At 40.8% G+C, this 17,691-nt stretch overlaps 1 protein-coding gene across 7 annotated transcripts in view; it reads right to left on the reverse strand.

The window, feature by feature from the left end:
- TMEM266 (transmembrane protein 266) overlaps positions 1–17,691 on the reverse strand; it is an 88,226-nt gene that overhangs the window by 41,345 nt on the left and 29,190 nt on the right. For all 7 annotated transcript variants that reach the window (XM_027712177.2, XM_027712176.2, XM_039379271.1 and 4 more), the window contains 2 exons: positions 7,255–7,409; positions 2,681–2,754 (listed from right to left, as the gene is read on the reverse strand). In XM_027712177.2, the coding sequence (XP_027567978.1) occupies positions 2,681–2,754; positions 7,255–7,409 (229 nt within the window). The remainder of the gene's footprint in view (positions 1–2,680; positions 2,755–7,254; positions 7,410–17,691) is intronic.

Genomic DNA, 17,691 nt, shown 5'->3' on the forward strand with positions numbered 1-17,691 from the left:
TTGTATTGTTTGTTCTCTGAAGAATTGTGTACCCACATGTACAACTAATGGGAACCAAAGCACAGAATAAACAATAAACATCCAAACTTGGGACATGGTACTTGCTATGGAAACCTTTTCTGAACACCAGAAACCCTGAATCCTTGCTTAGGAAAAAAAAAGCACTGTCTGAAGGACTAATCAATCCCCAGCAGTTGCCTATTATGTCCAGGCAAACTAATTAAACCTGCTCATCTCTGGAAAATCATCCTGGCACGAACAGTCAAATTCTCACTGTAACACATGATCTTCTCAACAAATGATCCCAAAGACAGATGACTTTGTTAGAGGAATCAGAGAGGAAAAAAATCCACTGAAGGGACCAAAGAAGTAAATAAAATTAAGGTGGATTGGGAAAAAAAAGTGACTTGCATTTTTTGCAGTTATTTTGTAACCTCTCAGAAAAAAAAAAAAAAGTTTTTTATTTGGATGACAGAAAATTAAATCTGTTTTCCCTCTCCTGAGACACAATTCAACATGAACAGATGTGGTATTGCTTATTAAATCAAGGCACAAGGCCAACCCCAGCAAACCCAGTAGGAAAGGTACATCTGAGCTACCTTCCAGATTGGTGGTCTCTGAAGCACATCCAGTTGCTCTGTGGAGCCACCTCTGTTGTTTTAACCCAGGACTCTGAGCCACAAACTGAACCCAGCTCCAAAAATCTACCCTCCTCTGTTCACCTCAATGGTTGCCTTGTGGCCTCCTTTTTCTTTGCTCTAAATTCAAACCATAATCAAATAGGTGAAAGAAGATACTTTGGAAGACAGAAACAGATAATAAACTGAGTGATAAGAGGTTTATAATAAATGAGAACAGCAAGTAAACAAAGCAGTTCCAAATACCTAACAGAGAGAGGAGAAAAGCCAACACAGCTCCAAAATGAGGATGGTGAGTCAGGGAACCTGTTTTGGCTCAGTCAAGTATTTCTGTTACTGTTTTCCCGTAAAATACTTCGGAACCAGTTCATCCACTTATAAGGGCACTCTGTCTCAGCAGAACTGAAACAACTAATCCTTCCTTGAGACAGATGAGTACAGGCCTTGAGGATCTGCCTACACTGCCACAAACAGGCAAACAACAGCTGAACTCTGGAAGGGATCCGGGAGCAGGGCACTGCATCAAGGTGTGAGCAGAGTGGCTGGTGGTGTAAGGGAATGAAAACAGAACCTGAGACTACAGAGCAAGGGAACTGAGGATCACAGGAGAAGCTTTTGGTGAAACAAGCTCCAGAAAGCAAAGCAAAGCAGGTGAGTGTGGTTGTGCAGCCCCGCTCTAGCAGCAGTTACAAGCTGGTCCTGCTGGGAAGCTCAGGATTACAGGGAGCTCCAGGGTGCTAATGCTGGGGGAGAGAGTATTTCTTTGCAGGGAATGGACACCATCTAATAAACCAGAGTCTTTGGGAACTAGGATGTGTAACTCACAAAGGAAAGACTGCAGAAAAATTTAACTGTTGAGATTCTTTTCAGACAGTTTACATGGAACCTACAACCCACAATCACCATCAGAGGGTGGGGACAGTAATGGCACCTATTTGGGTAACTGCAGCACCAGAAGGCTCAGATGAAGAGCAGCCAGAGACCCCTGCCTGCTATCAAACAATCCTTTCAGAAAGCACCCACTGACAACACCAGCTAAAAAAAAAACCTTGGGTAGAAATACAAGGATATATGTAAATAAATGTATTTCATTAAGAGCACCATGGAAATAAGCAATGCATGAATTCAACACAAGTGATCCAACAAATCATTTGCAGATATCACAGATTTTTGGGTTCTGATTTTTTTTTTTTTGTAACCTTCATCTAAATTTACCATTTAGTAAAGACTTTCACATCTGTCTGGATGATAATATTTTCTAATATGGAACTAGAAAAAATATTTTAAAATATTTAAGTCCAAGCTGTCTTCCAACTTAAAAAACATAAAACTTGTTTTTGTAACAAGTAACATATTATGACCTGAAAAATAGCCATAAAAGCATTTTGGAGTATTTCAGGAGCAGTCTAAAAGTCTCAATACCAATGACTTCCTTTTGGAATAAAGTTGAAAACTCTAACAGATCATCCCAGTTTGGTCATTTGTTACATCATACAACACATACATCTATACACTATTTGGCCCAGAAATTCACCATTTGTTTCATTCTCTTACTGGGTCTATATGCAGCAACCTGGAACACCTAAACTACCTAGATAAATTGTGAGAGGGGATAATGCCACTCTCAAAACAGAACTTTTTGTAGAAAAATTCCTGTGGTTCTTTATTCTCAAAGAACGTGTCTTAATCCTATGCCTTATACCCAGTGACACTGATAACAAATGGATGAAACTAGTCCTGTCCAGTGCCTCTAGTGATTCTGAGATAACTTTTGCAGCTTTCCAATTATAATTCATAAGACAGTATCTTCCACATTTCCTTACCAATTCCAGGCAAATGACAAACAGTGCTAATCTATATTGCATTTTTTAGTTTGTTGCATAGGAACACAACAGTACATTATTTTTGTTTTTTTTTTCTTAAAACACACCGTGCTACATTTATTTACAGTCAAATTACTGTTAAAACTCTTGCTAATTCCACTGACAACATAAAAATACTTTGAAGTTCTGTATGTGGTGAAAGACTTTGGTTATACATACCTCTGAAAAGAAAACAGAGAGGATGACTAGGCTGATCCAGTGAATTACTCCTGCAAACTGTGAAGCACTTGAAACTGCAATTAACACAATACAATGAAGGGTCATTATAGTAGCAAAGTGCAACTCAGGTTTAATATAATTAGAACTTCCACAACTTACACATGGTAAAGTTTGCTTTCTTAAATTTTGTAATGGAAGTACCAGAAGGAGGATGGGATGCAATGGGACATGGAACTCCAGCCCTGCCAGCTGCTCATCCTAATTCAGGCAGCTCTTCACTGGAGCATTTACAGGTAACTCTGCTGGTAAGCAAGGACACACTCAGGCCTTGGCTGCTCTGTCACCTGTCCATGCTCTCACCCCACGCGCTGCTTTAGCTCGGGATGTGTGACTAAATCCCGTACACCTAAAAATCCAGAGTTAGGATTCAGTAAGGAAACAGAATGCTCCACTATTGCCACATTACTCCTTGTATTCAGTCTTTGACAATTCAGCTCAGATGATCAGTATTTGTCTGGAACAGGTGCTTAAAAACTAGTGCTCAGAATGGGCTCCAAATACATTTCATGCTGACAGGGTCCCGTATCTGAACTGCTGGCAACTCCTACTCCCAAGTCTGGAATAAGGGAATGAAGAGAAAACATCCTCTCCTTACTTCAGGGTATTTGTGAGTCTGCCATCTCCACAGCAGACAGACCAACCCAGCCTGTGTGGTTTGCAGTGCCAAAGAATGCCTGTGTGACAGCCGAGGGTAAGGCAGGCGATGGCTGTGTGCACAGAGGTGCAAGGCTGTGGGTTGTGTCCCAAGAACACACAGGGGACACGCTAAATAAAGCATTTTATTTTTAAATCAAAATCGATTAAAATGGGAAGCAGGGGAGAGGGATGTAGGAGGAAATCAGGATACAAATAAAACTGTGAGTATGGGCTGCCACTGGAACTCTCACTGCTGAGGCTCTTCTGGGGCTCGACGAGAGAATGTTTGCTGTGGTGCAGCACAGGAACTACTTGATGAAACAAATGGGCAAAATATAATATATTTAACTTTCCCAAGGCAGTGGAAACCGTTTGGATGCTGTTTTTCCAGCAGTGTCGATTGACCTACAAGGCTCCAGCTGCCCCCCGGTGGAAAAAAAAAGATACAGCAACCAGAATTTGGGGAGAAAACCCATTTCTGATGCCACACTGAGCACTAACTGTGCTGAACACCCTGCCAGACAGGGGGCAATTAAATTGCCAGTAAAACAGTAAACCTGAAAAAGCCTTCCAAACAAGCAGCTTTTGTACAGGAATTGAATCAGCAGCCCATACACGGAATCTGGATATTTGCCTCTTCCAAAACACTCCCTTTAAAAAATGCTGTGAAAAGCTACAAAACCAGAAGGGGCTTCTACAAGAGGTGCTCATTCCTGCCCTGTGGTGGTTTGGGTACATCACTGGGATTCAGTTTGAGGCAAATCATCTATGCTATTCAGCTTTTACTTTAATCTGGAACACAGTTTCACATTTGCTGAACTTCTATCTTTTTTTTCCCCCTAAAAGCTAAAAGCCAAAAAGTTTTGCTTTGCTTCACATTTTTCTTGTCTGGTGCTATCGGGAAGAAGTGAATGCAAATCCAGGCACTTTATAGTCATGAAGAAGGATAAAGAATAAATCAATATAAAATGCAGAGTACAGCCAAACTCAGTTCACCTCCTCCCCCTTTCCCTCACTTTCGCATCTCAAAACGTATATCCAGAGGTGAGGGATGAAGGATACACCCTGACAAACCCTAAGTGACCATCACACAAGCTTGTACTACCAGCACCTGCTTTCAGTGGCTGTTCCTGAGGGTGGTTTCCTGGCAGACACCCACTGCAGGGAGTGGGGAGCCCTGAAGCCCCTCTTTCTGAGGCACTGCTGCACCAGCCCCTGTGTTTCCTTTGGCAGCTCTGCATGCACTCAGCCAGGGCCCAGATCCAGCAGCCAAACTGACAGGAGTGCAGCTTCTCAGTTTCAGGGCCTTCAGGGAGGCCTGATGCCTGTTACAGATCCACCTGCTGCAGCTCATTGCAGGAGGAGGGCAATAGAAGATCATTTCCTGAGCTGCTTTCCCCTTCTGAGGTGGTAGGGTTGGAAACTGCCACAGTCCTCTTTTTTTTTTAAATGAGGTGCAAGTGAGTTAATATACATCTATTTCTGCACTTGCAGAACATCACGAGCTGTTGAGATGTTATTTTGTTAATGCTTGTGAGCAGCTTTGAAGACAGAACTTAAAAAGCAGATTGTAGGACAGGGACTTATAATAAATAAGTCCTATTATGTGTCCCCTGCTTTCTGAGGTTTCTAATTCTGGTATGAATATGCTTTGTGATAAAATACCCTATAAGGTCTCTGTACTTTTCATGTGTGTGACCCACAGTTTGCAAATGTGGTGTCCATCTCTGCAACTGGCAGCTCTGTGCACTGTGCAACCAAAGATTGCACTGAAACCATGGAGGAAAATGATGCTCTAAAAATGTCACAGCTAAAGAAAACACCAGGGTTTCTTTTGTTGCATTTTTTTTTTTTAATAAAGGGAGGCTTCCTAAGGAATTACAGTCTATAATGTGGATTAGCAGTTGTCATTACAAACAAAACAGGCAGTGATGTGCTGTGACATACCCTAAATAGAACAAGGAATCCTTTAAAACTGTAATTACATTTTTGAAAAACATAATTATGGGCTAATGGCTTTTCAAAACCTTAATGTAAGCGACACATATGGTACAACTGCAATACTTATAATATCAGCCCCACCAAGACAGCCTTTACCTGATTTAAAACAAGATAGAAGGTATTGAAACAAGGCAAAGACAAAAGGCCTGATGGGAAGATTCATTAGTTAAAATGTAAAGTAGCAGCACAAGTGGAATGGGTCCTTCCTCAGGTGCTGAGAAAATCCACACAGGCAGGGGCCACCTCTGAACAAGGAAGTCACCTGGCCCAGCCAAACACCTACAGCTCATGCACACGGTGTAAGCTGCAGAGCTTTTAAGAGTGTCACATGCACCAGACACACAGAGGAGGAATGAGTCCTAAAATAAAGCCTTCTTCAGAAAATGCTTCAGAAAATAAACGGTAAGAAAACAGGTGCTTCCAGAGGAGAGTGTCCAAAACTGTCAAAACTCTATGAGAAATGAACAAAAACAATTTTTAAACTCTCTGGCTCTACAGGGAGTGACAATTCCTACATCAACAGAAAGATGTGATCTCTCAATAAATATTGTTGAAAGCCTCTTCCTCATTCATTTCTTAAGGACTTACACCCATAATTAGCATTCCTGACTTTTTTGAAAGCAGCAGACTTGTCCAAATGCTGGGCTTCCTCATCCAAAATGGGAAGTGACCAGAGACTACGGAAAATAACAACTGGAACGGAGTGGCCATGTCAGAACAGCGAGTGCAGCACGGACAGACAGGTGGAAATGGTGAGCAACAGTGTGGGGTGACAGCTCAGCCATTTATTCATCTCACAGAGTGTATGAAATGGCTGCAATTATCAACAAAGTCCCCTAAAATAATCTTAATACAATTGCAATACCTAAGTCTTTGCTCCACTATAATTGGTTGACAAATCACAACAGTAAAAGGACTTCGACAGAATAAAAATTTGGTTTGTTCAGTTTGAAGTTGCCACGGAAGAAGATACCAGGCCATGACTCTTTTGTGCTACGTGTTCTTGCATTTAAGGGGTTGTCTGAACCCCACCTGCCATTTCAGCACATTTGAGATTGTATGGAGATGGGAGAGGCTGCTCCTCAACACTTAGCAGAGGCAAAAGTGTAGCTGATATTTGTGTTCATGTCAACTTTGTATCATAAAAGAAAAAAGGGGAAAAAAAAAGAAGAAAAAAGGGGTGGAATGGAGGAAAAGAGCAGAAGGGGAAAAAAGAAGATGAATTAGGAAGCAAAACAGAAGCATTTAAATTTCCACTGTGGAACCTGCGCAGAGTGAATTCAGATAAAGCGAAACTCCATTTAAGCTATTATTTGACTCAGTGCATCAGCAAAGTAGAATGAAAATCTGTATCATTTCAGTGCATTACAAGCTAGAAAACTGTAATTTCAATTCCTATCCACCTCAGCAGAAGTAAATTAATAATAGAAGTAGCACCAAAATGCCTGGTATGTTCATCACTTCTGTCTACCCACATGTGATAAGCACCAGAGATTAATGAGGCACAGGGTTTTTTTCTGTGCATATGTAGCATGTCTGTAAAAGACAGACCTTTTCAAGTACTAATGACAGCACATGTGAACCTCTGCATGTACACTCTGCTCGTAGCCTTTGAAAATTTGTCCTATACTGAATTTGTTAGTTGACCTGAATTTGGTCAGCAAAATAAGGAAGAGACTGACTTCACTGTACCAGGGTTCCACAAAAACACATTTCTTACCTAATCTAGTAATAATTTAAATGGTAGGAAAAAAAATCCCCACCATCCTCCCCCCTTCAAAAACCTCCCAGCAAGTTAAGCCTTCATTTTATCAAAATTAAAAAAAAAAAGAAAGAGAAAAAAAAAAAGAAAAAGAAAAAAAAATCCTCCTACTCACACTGGAGAAGCTTTATATCTATTAGGAGTTCCAGAGTCAGAAGAATCACCACCAATACTACACAGGCTACCAGGAAACTGTTGAGACTTGCACTGAGCAAAAATACCTGCCACACAGCTGCTCGTCTCCCACAGCACGGTTTTAGCCAGTTAGATCTAAAGAAATAAAATTAAGGGAAAAACAAGAAAAGAAAAGAAAAGAAGAAGAAGTGAAAAAGGAAAAGAGCTAAAGAGCAGTGAACTCAAAATTACAAGTTCTGCTGTTATGGATACACTCAGCAATAATGCACAAAGACTTTGCAAAATTCACTTTCACTGGTTTCCTGACCAAGAAAAACACATAAAAAACCCCTTTCCCCTGGGGATTTTGTGTGTCCCCCCAGCTCTGCAGTGCACTGGTGTTCAAGTGCCTTCAATGCATGGAGTGATGCAGCCCTAATTATCACACACACATTTCTACTTTCTTCCTGTCTGCCCATTTTCCACGTGCTCTCACTTTGACAGACACGCTGCATTCCCTTCTCTGGGAGCACCAAGGCACAGCAGGGCTCTGCTATTCATAAGTCAGTGATGCTTTTTTTTAAGAATTTCTCTGCTGTTGAATGTTATGGTCGTTCACCTTTATCCCTGCTCTGCTATGAGATGGATCTGACAAGGGCTGCCAAATTTGGTTTGCAACAATCAGTCCACGACCTCGTGGAAAGGAGCAATAGGAATCTGGAAAACACCAAAGAATGATTCCATAGCTACACCTGCAGTAGCAAAGGCACACACCTGGCTAAGTGTCAAACCTCTGACCAAGGCTCTCTCACTTGCCTATTTGTCTAACTCTCACCACTCTGTTCGTGGATCAGGCCAAAAATTACTTTCCTGGAGTTTGGGGTAACACAGTTTTGGGGACAACATGCACCAGGGACTGCTCCCAAACCTAGTTTAGATGACATCACCTTGTTTTAGAGGAACAATAAGGTTTAGGCAGGATGCAGTTAGGAGGAGGCTCTGAGGACCAGAACTCTGGACGGAGGTTGATGGATCTGTAAAGGTCGCACTCATGCAGATACAAAATTACAAGGGGGCTGCTAAAAAATATTTTTTTTTTCTTTTGAAAGTATTGGTAATGACAATACCAGTAGCATGGACTTCAGAAGCATAAAGCACATCCTGATACATTTTCCTCCTAAACCACCCCCACACCCCTCCAGTTTCACTTTGATACATATAATTTCTCATCAGAGTGCTCTCAGTGTTCCTGTCCTGGCTCACCTCAGGAAGTTCTGGTGGGGTATTGCCTGACACTTCAGATTTTCCAAGCACTGTAAATACACTTTAGGTAATGAAAAGCTGACATGATTTATTGACTAGGCTTAAAAAGCTGCAAGCACACAAGTGTGGTGCAGTAACCCCACCGAACTAAAATGACAATACACAGAAACCACTGGTATAGAAGAAGATATGATGGTACTGATCAATTCCAAATAAACAGCTCTAGACTCAATAACTCCTGTTATAATCAAACACTTGGAAAAATATCACAAAATGTTCTCTGACGTACCCACACTCAGAGATGGGGGAGAAAGTGATGCCAAGCAGTGCTCAGAGACTTGACACTTTCAAGCAGCTTCTCAGAATTAAGCACATCAACACTTGCCTCAGATTGCCTGATTACCTGACTGTGAGAGACCTCCTCAACTGACTCTTAAAACTTCAGAGAAGATTTGACAAGTGTTACTATCAGGAACTTGCCCTTAGGTTAAACTTTGTTATGCCTCAAGCCTGAATACAGAATGCACTACGTTTTAAACAGGTAGTTTTAAAACATAAGGCAAAATAAAAAAGGCATTGGGATAGGGCCTTTTTTCCAATTTGATCTTTTAATGGATTTTATTTTACATCACCTCAAAATAGGTCAACTTGTTTTTAATGCAACTACGATTTTGGGCTTGGGTTTTTTTTTTTAGATTTTCTAAAACAACGAGGGGGCGTGGCCCTGTCTAAACAGAACAAACTTTAGTTTGATTCTCCACTTACATTTATCTTCCCTATTCCAACAGTCCCGTTATCCAGCATTTTAATGTTGCAGGGCAGCTTTTCCTATTCTCAGAATGATCAGTAGAGGGCCCAAGTACAATCCTTTAAAAGCTCTATACAGTCAAGATTTTCAAATATACAAACGGTACCAGTAAAAATAAACCAAAAGTTTATTATATAAACAATTACATATAGCCATGATAATCATTACTCAAACTATTAATTACTTACAGAATCCTAAAGCACACAGTTATTCTCTCTGTTCAGTGTTATCATTTAGTATCAATAACATTGATTCTAAAAAGCTCATGAATGAAACTGTGAGCTTACAACTGCAAAAAGCAATCAGCTTAAGAGGTCAATGGCAGCTCACCTGCGTGTTTACACCCATATTTCACTCTAAAAAGGGCCCTGTGTGGTTTTTTTCCTGGGTGCTGCTTAGCTACTTCTAACTCCTGCTACTTCTCTTCCCTGCTCCTTCTACACTCCTGTACAGTCCAGTCCTGATCTTGTCTTGGATTGCTGTTTTTTTTTTTTTATTTTTACTTCTTACCTCTTGTAAAGGATGGACATAAATAACAAAAGGAACTATAATCCAACTAGAAATATATTTTAGATAAACCTCATGACCTGCTAACCACACTGACTCCTAGTACCCAAATCTCCTCATCTCTTCAACCCTGTAACCTGTTTAGTAGAGTAGTACTAATTTCTCCCTTCTGAGGTGGAAGGGCTCATCCATTCAACAGATGAAAAATCCAGTTTTGGAGAAAACCAGATCCCTACTAGAATTAGTGTGGGTTTAAACTTACCTTCCAAATTCTGGCCATTTCACCTGTGACCCTGCAAAGCTGCACTTAAATTTAAAGCTCAGATTAGAAATGTAGCTACACAGACTTTTCAAAAAAAACCACCAAAACCCCCAGAACTTACAGAGCTCTTCATAAATTTATGAGATTACACACTAGCCACAGACAAGGAAAACATCTTTTTCCCTCACTTCAGACAGAAATGAGAAAAAAACCCAATTTCCCCATCCTCAAAAACAAAACAAAACAAAACAAAAAAACCACACCATCAAAAAACCTCAAACCAATAAAATAGTCCTCAATTTTGTCAGGGAACAAGCACACATTCTCCTGGTGTCTGACTGTGTTTGCTTGAATCCACAGACAAGTATGACTTAGGAGAACTTTCCTGTGTGAAAGTTCAAACATGTTCATCAGGTACCTCAGTTACTTCATCTCTAAAACAGGAATATTGACCTTTCTTGCAATTAATGGATGAATTAAATAAATGCACTAGCACAGGAATTTTGTGGTTGATGGTGACACAGGGCTGCGAAGTTTTGTTCTGAGACATTAAAATATATTTAGTGGAATTTTACCAGGGGTAATTCTTTTTAAAGATACTTTCACACATGGCTTTGTGCAAAACCAATCTGTCATCATCACTGCTAGTCTTATTAATAAACAGCTTGGAAAAAAAGAACATAAGGCAAAACTGGGAAAGGTTGAACATATTTATTTGGTAAGGAATCACTACAAACAATTTCTTCAAGCTGTTAACAGCTGTCATTGTTTCTATTTTCTGTTCTTGTAAACAAATACCCCCAAATCTGCATTATACCTGACCCTGTCTTTTTGTTTTTCTTTTGGCTAAACAGCAAGTGTTTGCATCTCACAAGATGGCTAGGATCAGACAACAGAAGGATGGAGGAGATCCAAATCACTATCTGAAGTGTAGAAAGGCCATGGTCAGGAAGTGACAGGAACACAGAAAGGCTAAATAACAACACAAAATCTGGCCGAGAAGCACAGACAGCAGAACCTCACAGCAGGCAAGAGGAGCTGGAGGCCTGGAGCAACTCACTCCAAGGAACAGACAGAGCTCTGCACCCCTTTCCCAGACTTCTCCTACAAGCTTGGTTTAACTACTGAGAACACCCTCATCTTTTTTTTCCCTAAAACTTTTACTATTCCAAACCCCACAACGCTTCTTGTAAGACTGCAGCGAAACTGCTGCTAAAAGGGCAGGAAAGATTGCCCCAGTTTTCTCCCTAAACTCACCCATGGCCAGTTTACACACACTTGTTCTTGTGCCAACATTATTCTTTAGCTTGATTAGTTCTCTTCCCTTGCTGGCATTTTGTCTGTGATGCATTTCCACACAGTAATGGCAGCCACGCATGTAATTCAAATAAAGCCCACGCTTTTTGTAGAACAGACACTCAGTCTCAGTAACTATCCTGGTGGCCTCTTCTGCATGTGAATACAGACTATTGGAGCAGTGCATAATATTTTGGAATAGGTTTAATTAATTACATGAATGCTTCCCAGCTCTATTTGAAGCACTTTATGCTTTCTAGGATCATTTGTGCCTTCTTTATAGGTGTGTTATACACCATTTGCCCACAGATAACCCGTGATTACCTGGCCTATTACTTCTCTCACTTGAAAATTGCTTATTAGGCTTTTTCTTTTTATGCTAAAATCTTTAATGAAGTATCCACATCAGGCTGAAAAACTACCTTTAAGAAAAGTAAGAACAGCTGTACTAAGCCAGAACAAAGGCTTGGCATCCTGTCTCCAACACTGGCCATGAGCAGATGTCTCAAGATGAGTAAGAACATAGCAAACATATAAATACTTCCCCTTAACATTCTCACAGCATCCAACTATTTTCAATTTGGTGACTTCCTGAGATAGATGTGTTTTCTCAGACTGTACTTAGCAACCTTCAATGAATTTCTCTTCCACAAACTTGTCCAACCTCCCCTTAGGGAGATGAGTTATTAGCAGCCACACAGCCTTTAGAAAGTAGCTCCAGGCATCTACTGCCCCCTGTGCAAAGAGCAACCTCTTTTTGCTTCTTTGGAACCGGGCCTTAATCTATTAATGTACCCTAGAGACTGTGCTGGGAGAGGGGAGTGTGGGTGTCTAACCTTATTTTAACCTCTCTGTGTCACAGACTTTGTAATGTCAATCAAATCTCACATCAACCTTCTCTTCTCCAGACTGAAGAGCCCTAGTTTACATAGTCATCTCCAGTGAGATGTTGTATCACATCTTTGATCACTGTTTGCCTTTGATTCTTTTCCGGTTCTTTTATATCTACCATATCCTTTTTGACAGGGACTAGAACTACACTCATGTTCAAGATGTGGGCAAAACCTGGATATCTACAGAGGCACAACAACGGCCTCTCTTTTATTCTCTGCTCCTTTTCCTTAGCAATGCTAAGATCTGATTTGCTTTCATACTCCTGCTCAGTATTTAGCTGATTTTTTTTACAGTCTTGCCTTCCAGAAATATTCATCTTTTCCACATTTCCCCTTTGTCCCATTGCTTATCCACATTTCCATTTTTGCACCAAGCCATATCTTCTCCAACTCAGACAATTAATTCCAGTATCAAGCCAGACAAATTAGATCCATTTCATTCCCAGTCTCCAAGGAAGCACTTTGCTAACAGTGGTCTGTGGGCTACAATTACTACACTTCTACCCACAAAAAGTATGTGGGAAAAGTAAGTTTGTTGGAAAAATACAGCAAGATCTCCAAAGCAAAAAAGTCTGAAAATCACTGAGCTAGAAAATTAATTCTTTGTCTTACTTCTAGCAGTGTTCCCTCTACCAAGTGATAAGATGTTGGAGGGATCCACTCAAAGGATTTAGGTACAAGGATAAACACAGTAATGAGCTATTCTGGAAAACAAAACTTACAAAGATAAACACTTAAAAGGCTTAAAAATTCTAAATCACCGAACGTCCCCATAACATAGCCCAAAATTTCATGTAGTCTCTAGTGAAGGGCTGGGCACCTCACAGGTTCTATGGTGCTGAATGCTCATTTTCTGCTGCAGTGCAGGTCTCAGTTTTGGACCACAGCACTGAGAGTAGCAGTGATATAGTACTGCCCAAAGAACAAATCAGCACTACAGTCTCATTTCACTGTATCCTGATGTTAGGATTTTGCACCATCTTTCTGGATTCAGACTATGACTGGCAGCTAAAAATAAATTACAAGTCGCTTTTGTAAATACAAGGAGCTCGCTCGCTATGTGAAATACTCCTGCCCTCCAAAACCTTTGCAATTTATCTTGAGCTTAAACCTCATTATTCACCACGTATCAAAATCATGCATTCCAGGATCTGCATGAGGTGCACAGAACTTTTGAGAAAAGGGACTACTTCTTATTATGCTGCCAGATAAAGACCAGAAAAGCAGAAAGCAAGAGAAATGTAAGAACTCGATCAAGTTCTTTTAGTTAAAGCAACTTTAAGTAAAATACCTCAACAAGGTCAAATATCTGAAAGATAAATACGAAGACCAAAATAAGTGCATCTACTCGGTGCAATTACAGAAGACAGTGAAGGGACAGACATCTTTTTCTCCCAGGATGAGTGAATTTATTCACCAGCAAAGTCTTGCAACCAATTTAAAAAGAAGAGCTCACGACTCTTCCCTGTGTTAATTCTGCACCTCTGTAAATCTCCGTTCAGTTTTGGTTTCCCTTCCTTTCTCTCTCTCTCCCTGTAGTTTTTTTTTTTTTTTTTCAGATATCCCTACTGTTTAATGCACTTTATAGCTGATACCAAACAAATCTGAGGCTATGAACAGATGATTATTAAATTCCAACTGTTTACAGCTAATGTCAAATGAGTCACATTAACTGCGCGAAATCCCAAACTTTACCTCTTTTTATGTAAAACACAGTATTTTGAAAGCACCATCATGTTTCAAACTTCTTTAATATATAAAAACTCAAGAGCTGCAATTTAAAGCAAATAGAACAAATAATTTAAAGTTGGTGTATATCTCTCCCCCCTCGATTCACAACCCCCAGTAAACACAGATCTTCATCAAGAGAGGCTCACTGTCTATCTGTATAGTCACACAACATTAAAATGCAGCCTGTTGTGCAACTACCTGTGAATTCCTTTAAAAATGATTGTGACAGACATCTCCTAACTGGAACTTCAGGAAAATACAGGAAGGAGAAGGTTTCCCTATCCCTGCACATTTTCTGCAGGTTGTCGATTTTCCAGCTATTCTCCAGCACTTTTATTGGTCATTGATGCAAAAAGCAGAAGAGAGAAAATAGTTTTTGGAAAACAGAATACTTGACTGGAAAAAAAGAAATCAAGAGTGGCACTTAAAGCTCATGTTAACATTTAAAAGTCTGGGTGATTAGCCTCCTTAAAGAAATGTTTGCATACTCTTTTCATGCAAACTGAGTCCAGTGCAGACACAACCTCCCCAGTGAACTCACAGACACAAAGCAAACTGGCAGCTCTGCTGCTGCAAGTTGTGCTTCTGTACCTGAGCATCACCCAATTTGCTACAGATATGTTAGAGGTGTGCACCAGGTGTGCTCCTTGGCATTCAAGGCACATTTTCAGGATGAGTTCAATTCTCATATGTGTGTCTCAGCCATCTCTGCAATGTCTGAGCAGGGCACAGCAGTGATCTCTAAGGATGAGTCTAACCAGGGAACTGCAGGGCAGATGAGTGGGGCCATTAACTGAGGAACATCACACTCATATTGGTTCTTGTTTCTTCCAACAGTAAGAAGATATAGTAGCTTCTTCGCACAGTAAGGAAGAGATTACCTTTATAAAGAGACTGCTACAGTCACATAAAACTCCAAATGTTTTAGTCACATACTGTTGGCATTTTCCAGAAAACCTCCTTTGTCTGAAGAGTAAGACCCATAGCTCTGTTAACACCAGGCACATCAGTCTAGGAAGCAAGGCAGATGCAGGAATTCCTCCTATCCTACTCAGGGAAGCCTCACACACCTTATTCCTCACCAGTGCAAGGCAATGGCAATGCCAGCTCCCCCAAGTGACCTGTAATGAGTATTTGTAATGCAGATTCTGTCCAACTTAACCAACTTCCACCATGTAAATCTTTGTACTTTCCCTATGTGAGAAGTCTACAGAGGGAGAAGAATTGTTGCTCAGCCCACATTAGAAGACAACACATTTTGTGATGTGTTTGAGGGTTTCTGGGAGTGCAGAAAGGTTTTTCTTGCCTGATTACCCTTTCACCACTTACAGGTGTATTTCAGGGCCAGGCTTAATGTACCATCTAATCTGCAGTGCTTTCTTTTTTGCTTAGCACAGGAATCAGTACTGTCATCCAAACTTCTGACAAAACAGCTCAAACTGTCCACAAAATTCCTTCAACAGACAGGAACTGACCGCCCTGAGAATTTGATATAAAAAAGGAAAGATCCATCAAACTACACAAAATAAGATCTTTATTCCAGTATTAAAGCCATAGGAATGTCAGCTTACACATTGTCTGTCTAACAAGTTAAAGACAGACCACAATTTTCTTTTTTTTTAATTTTTCCTTTCGTTTTTTCATTTCTTGTCGGGGAGTAGCTAACCTGATGCCACCTGAGAGTTTCCAAGCACACAAAGAGGGCTGAGCTATCCACCTATTCCTGAGCTATCCACCTATTCCTGATTGCCCATTAATACTGGTTTTATTAAGAGAAACATTCTCTCAGATGAAACAAAAAGCTCCCCTCGTTAGCAAGCAGGTTAAATTTGTGCTTGGACCCTGAACACCTTCTGGCCTTAAAGAAGGAAGATCAGAGGAAAACCTTAGGATGCACCATTAAATCAGAAGACTCCTTTCTTGCCCTCTCATTCTTCTCTAGTCTGACGTCTCTCTTGCTGCTCCATGCATGGAAATGGAACCTTACTGGTGACTGTCCACTGATCTGACCCTCCCCATCTCCTTCTCCTTCAGGTTGAAGCCAGTCACATCTAACAAGGCCATGGGAAAGAAATCACACCCCATTCATAAAACCAGACATATTCCCCACCAAGCCAGAAGGTGGCACGGGGACAGTATTTTAAGTCTGCTGCTGGGCTTCTGGAGCTCAGCTCTGCTCCTAAATTTCTCAGGGCATCAGTTGTCATGAGAGCTTCTGAAAGGAAGAAGCCACCACTCCCACACGGGAGATGCAGTCCCAGGACTCAGCCAAAATGCATTGAGATGTACAAACTAAAGCTCTGAATTTTCTTCAGAGAATGCAATCTACAGCTGGGAGGTCTGGATGGCCCCTGCTTACTTCCATGCAGCCTGACAAAGCCACAAAAGAGGTCTGTGTGAAGGAAGGGATCTCTGCTGAGGAAAAGAATGACAGGCCTATTTCCATGCTTAAGACTGCAAAGCTGCTCAAATGGTTACAATGAGAGATCTGTGCCCTTTGGCACAGTGAAAAGTTGAGTTTCAGATCATAAAAATCTATAAAAATGCATACTTGAACTAAACTGGTATTGACTCAGCACCAAAATAGCCTGAGGGTTACACCTGCATACTCAAATTAATTTTCAAGTGCCTCTTTTGCTATGCAGGGTATTTTATGTTACAGTTGTACCGTGCTTATATAACCTACTCAAAATGTATTTCCCCTTGTCTGGAGTAACAACTTTCTGGAGATGTCTCATAAAGTCCAATTTGGAAAGAAATTAAAAGCAAGAGCCTTCCCCACATATTGCTTCCTGACTTCCACACAGAATACCTGCTGGGCTGAGATCAAGCAGGTCTCTGTTGATTACAGAGCACAGGTTAAAACTCATTGAGTTGTTAATAAATGAAGGCTTATATAAAGCCCTTTAATGTCTTCATCAGCAAGCATTCTCTATGGCTTACTGGGAAGTGCTTTTGTATGGATCCCACTGGCAGTGGAGCAGACGTGTTCAGTGTGACACACAGTGGAACAGCAATCACAGAACCAGCAGGGCTGGGCACCTGTGCTCACCTCACCTCTGTCCCAAGGGATGTTAAACTATAGTGTTATCATTCCTGACAAATACATCTTCCTGACTACAGCACCTCAGTTCCCCTCCTTCCCCCACACACCAGCCATTTACCCCAGCCCTTCACTGCCCTCACTACCCTGCTGCAATACCAGCTTCTTACTTCTTGTCCCAAACACCACGGAGATCAATAACAGGCTGTTCCCTTCCTCACTGAAGTCTCTTAGAAGCTCCCCTCAAAGTCTCTTCTTCATGTTATTTCAATCAGTACTCCATGGCAGGTTTTCTGAGCCTCTAATCATTCTCACTGCCTTCCTCTGGATTCTCTCCAGTTGACCCAAATCTTTCACAAAGGATTTAGTACAGCAGTCCTCCTACAGCCACTTCAAGCCTGAACCAGGCATAAGGATGACTTCTAATGTCCTGTAGGACAACAATGCTACATAATCTGACACTGGGTTATGTTTGAGCAAATGCTATGAACTGGTTAAGATCTTTTATTTCAATAAAACTGGAATCATTGTTCTATGAAAACAGGAGCAGTATGTATATACTATATACCTTATCAAAGGCAACATTCACACATGATCAAACTACACAATTCAAATTACTGGGTGAAAAGTACACT

Source organism: Pipra filicauda, unplaced genomic scaffold (assembly GCF_003945595.2).
Source record: "Pipra filicauda isolate LSUMZ 115617 unplaced genomic scaffold, ASM394559v2 scaffold161_size1661140_pilon, whole genome shotgun sequence".
Classification (NCBI taxonomy): Eukaryota; Metazoa; Chordata; class Aves; order Passeriformes; family Pipridae; genus Pipra; species Pipra filicauda.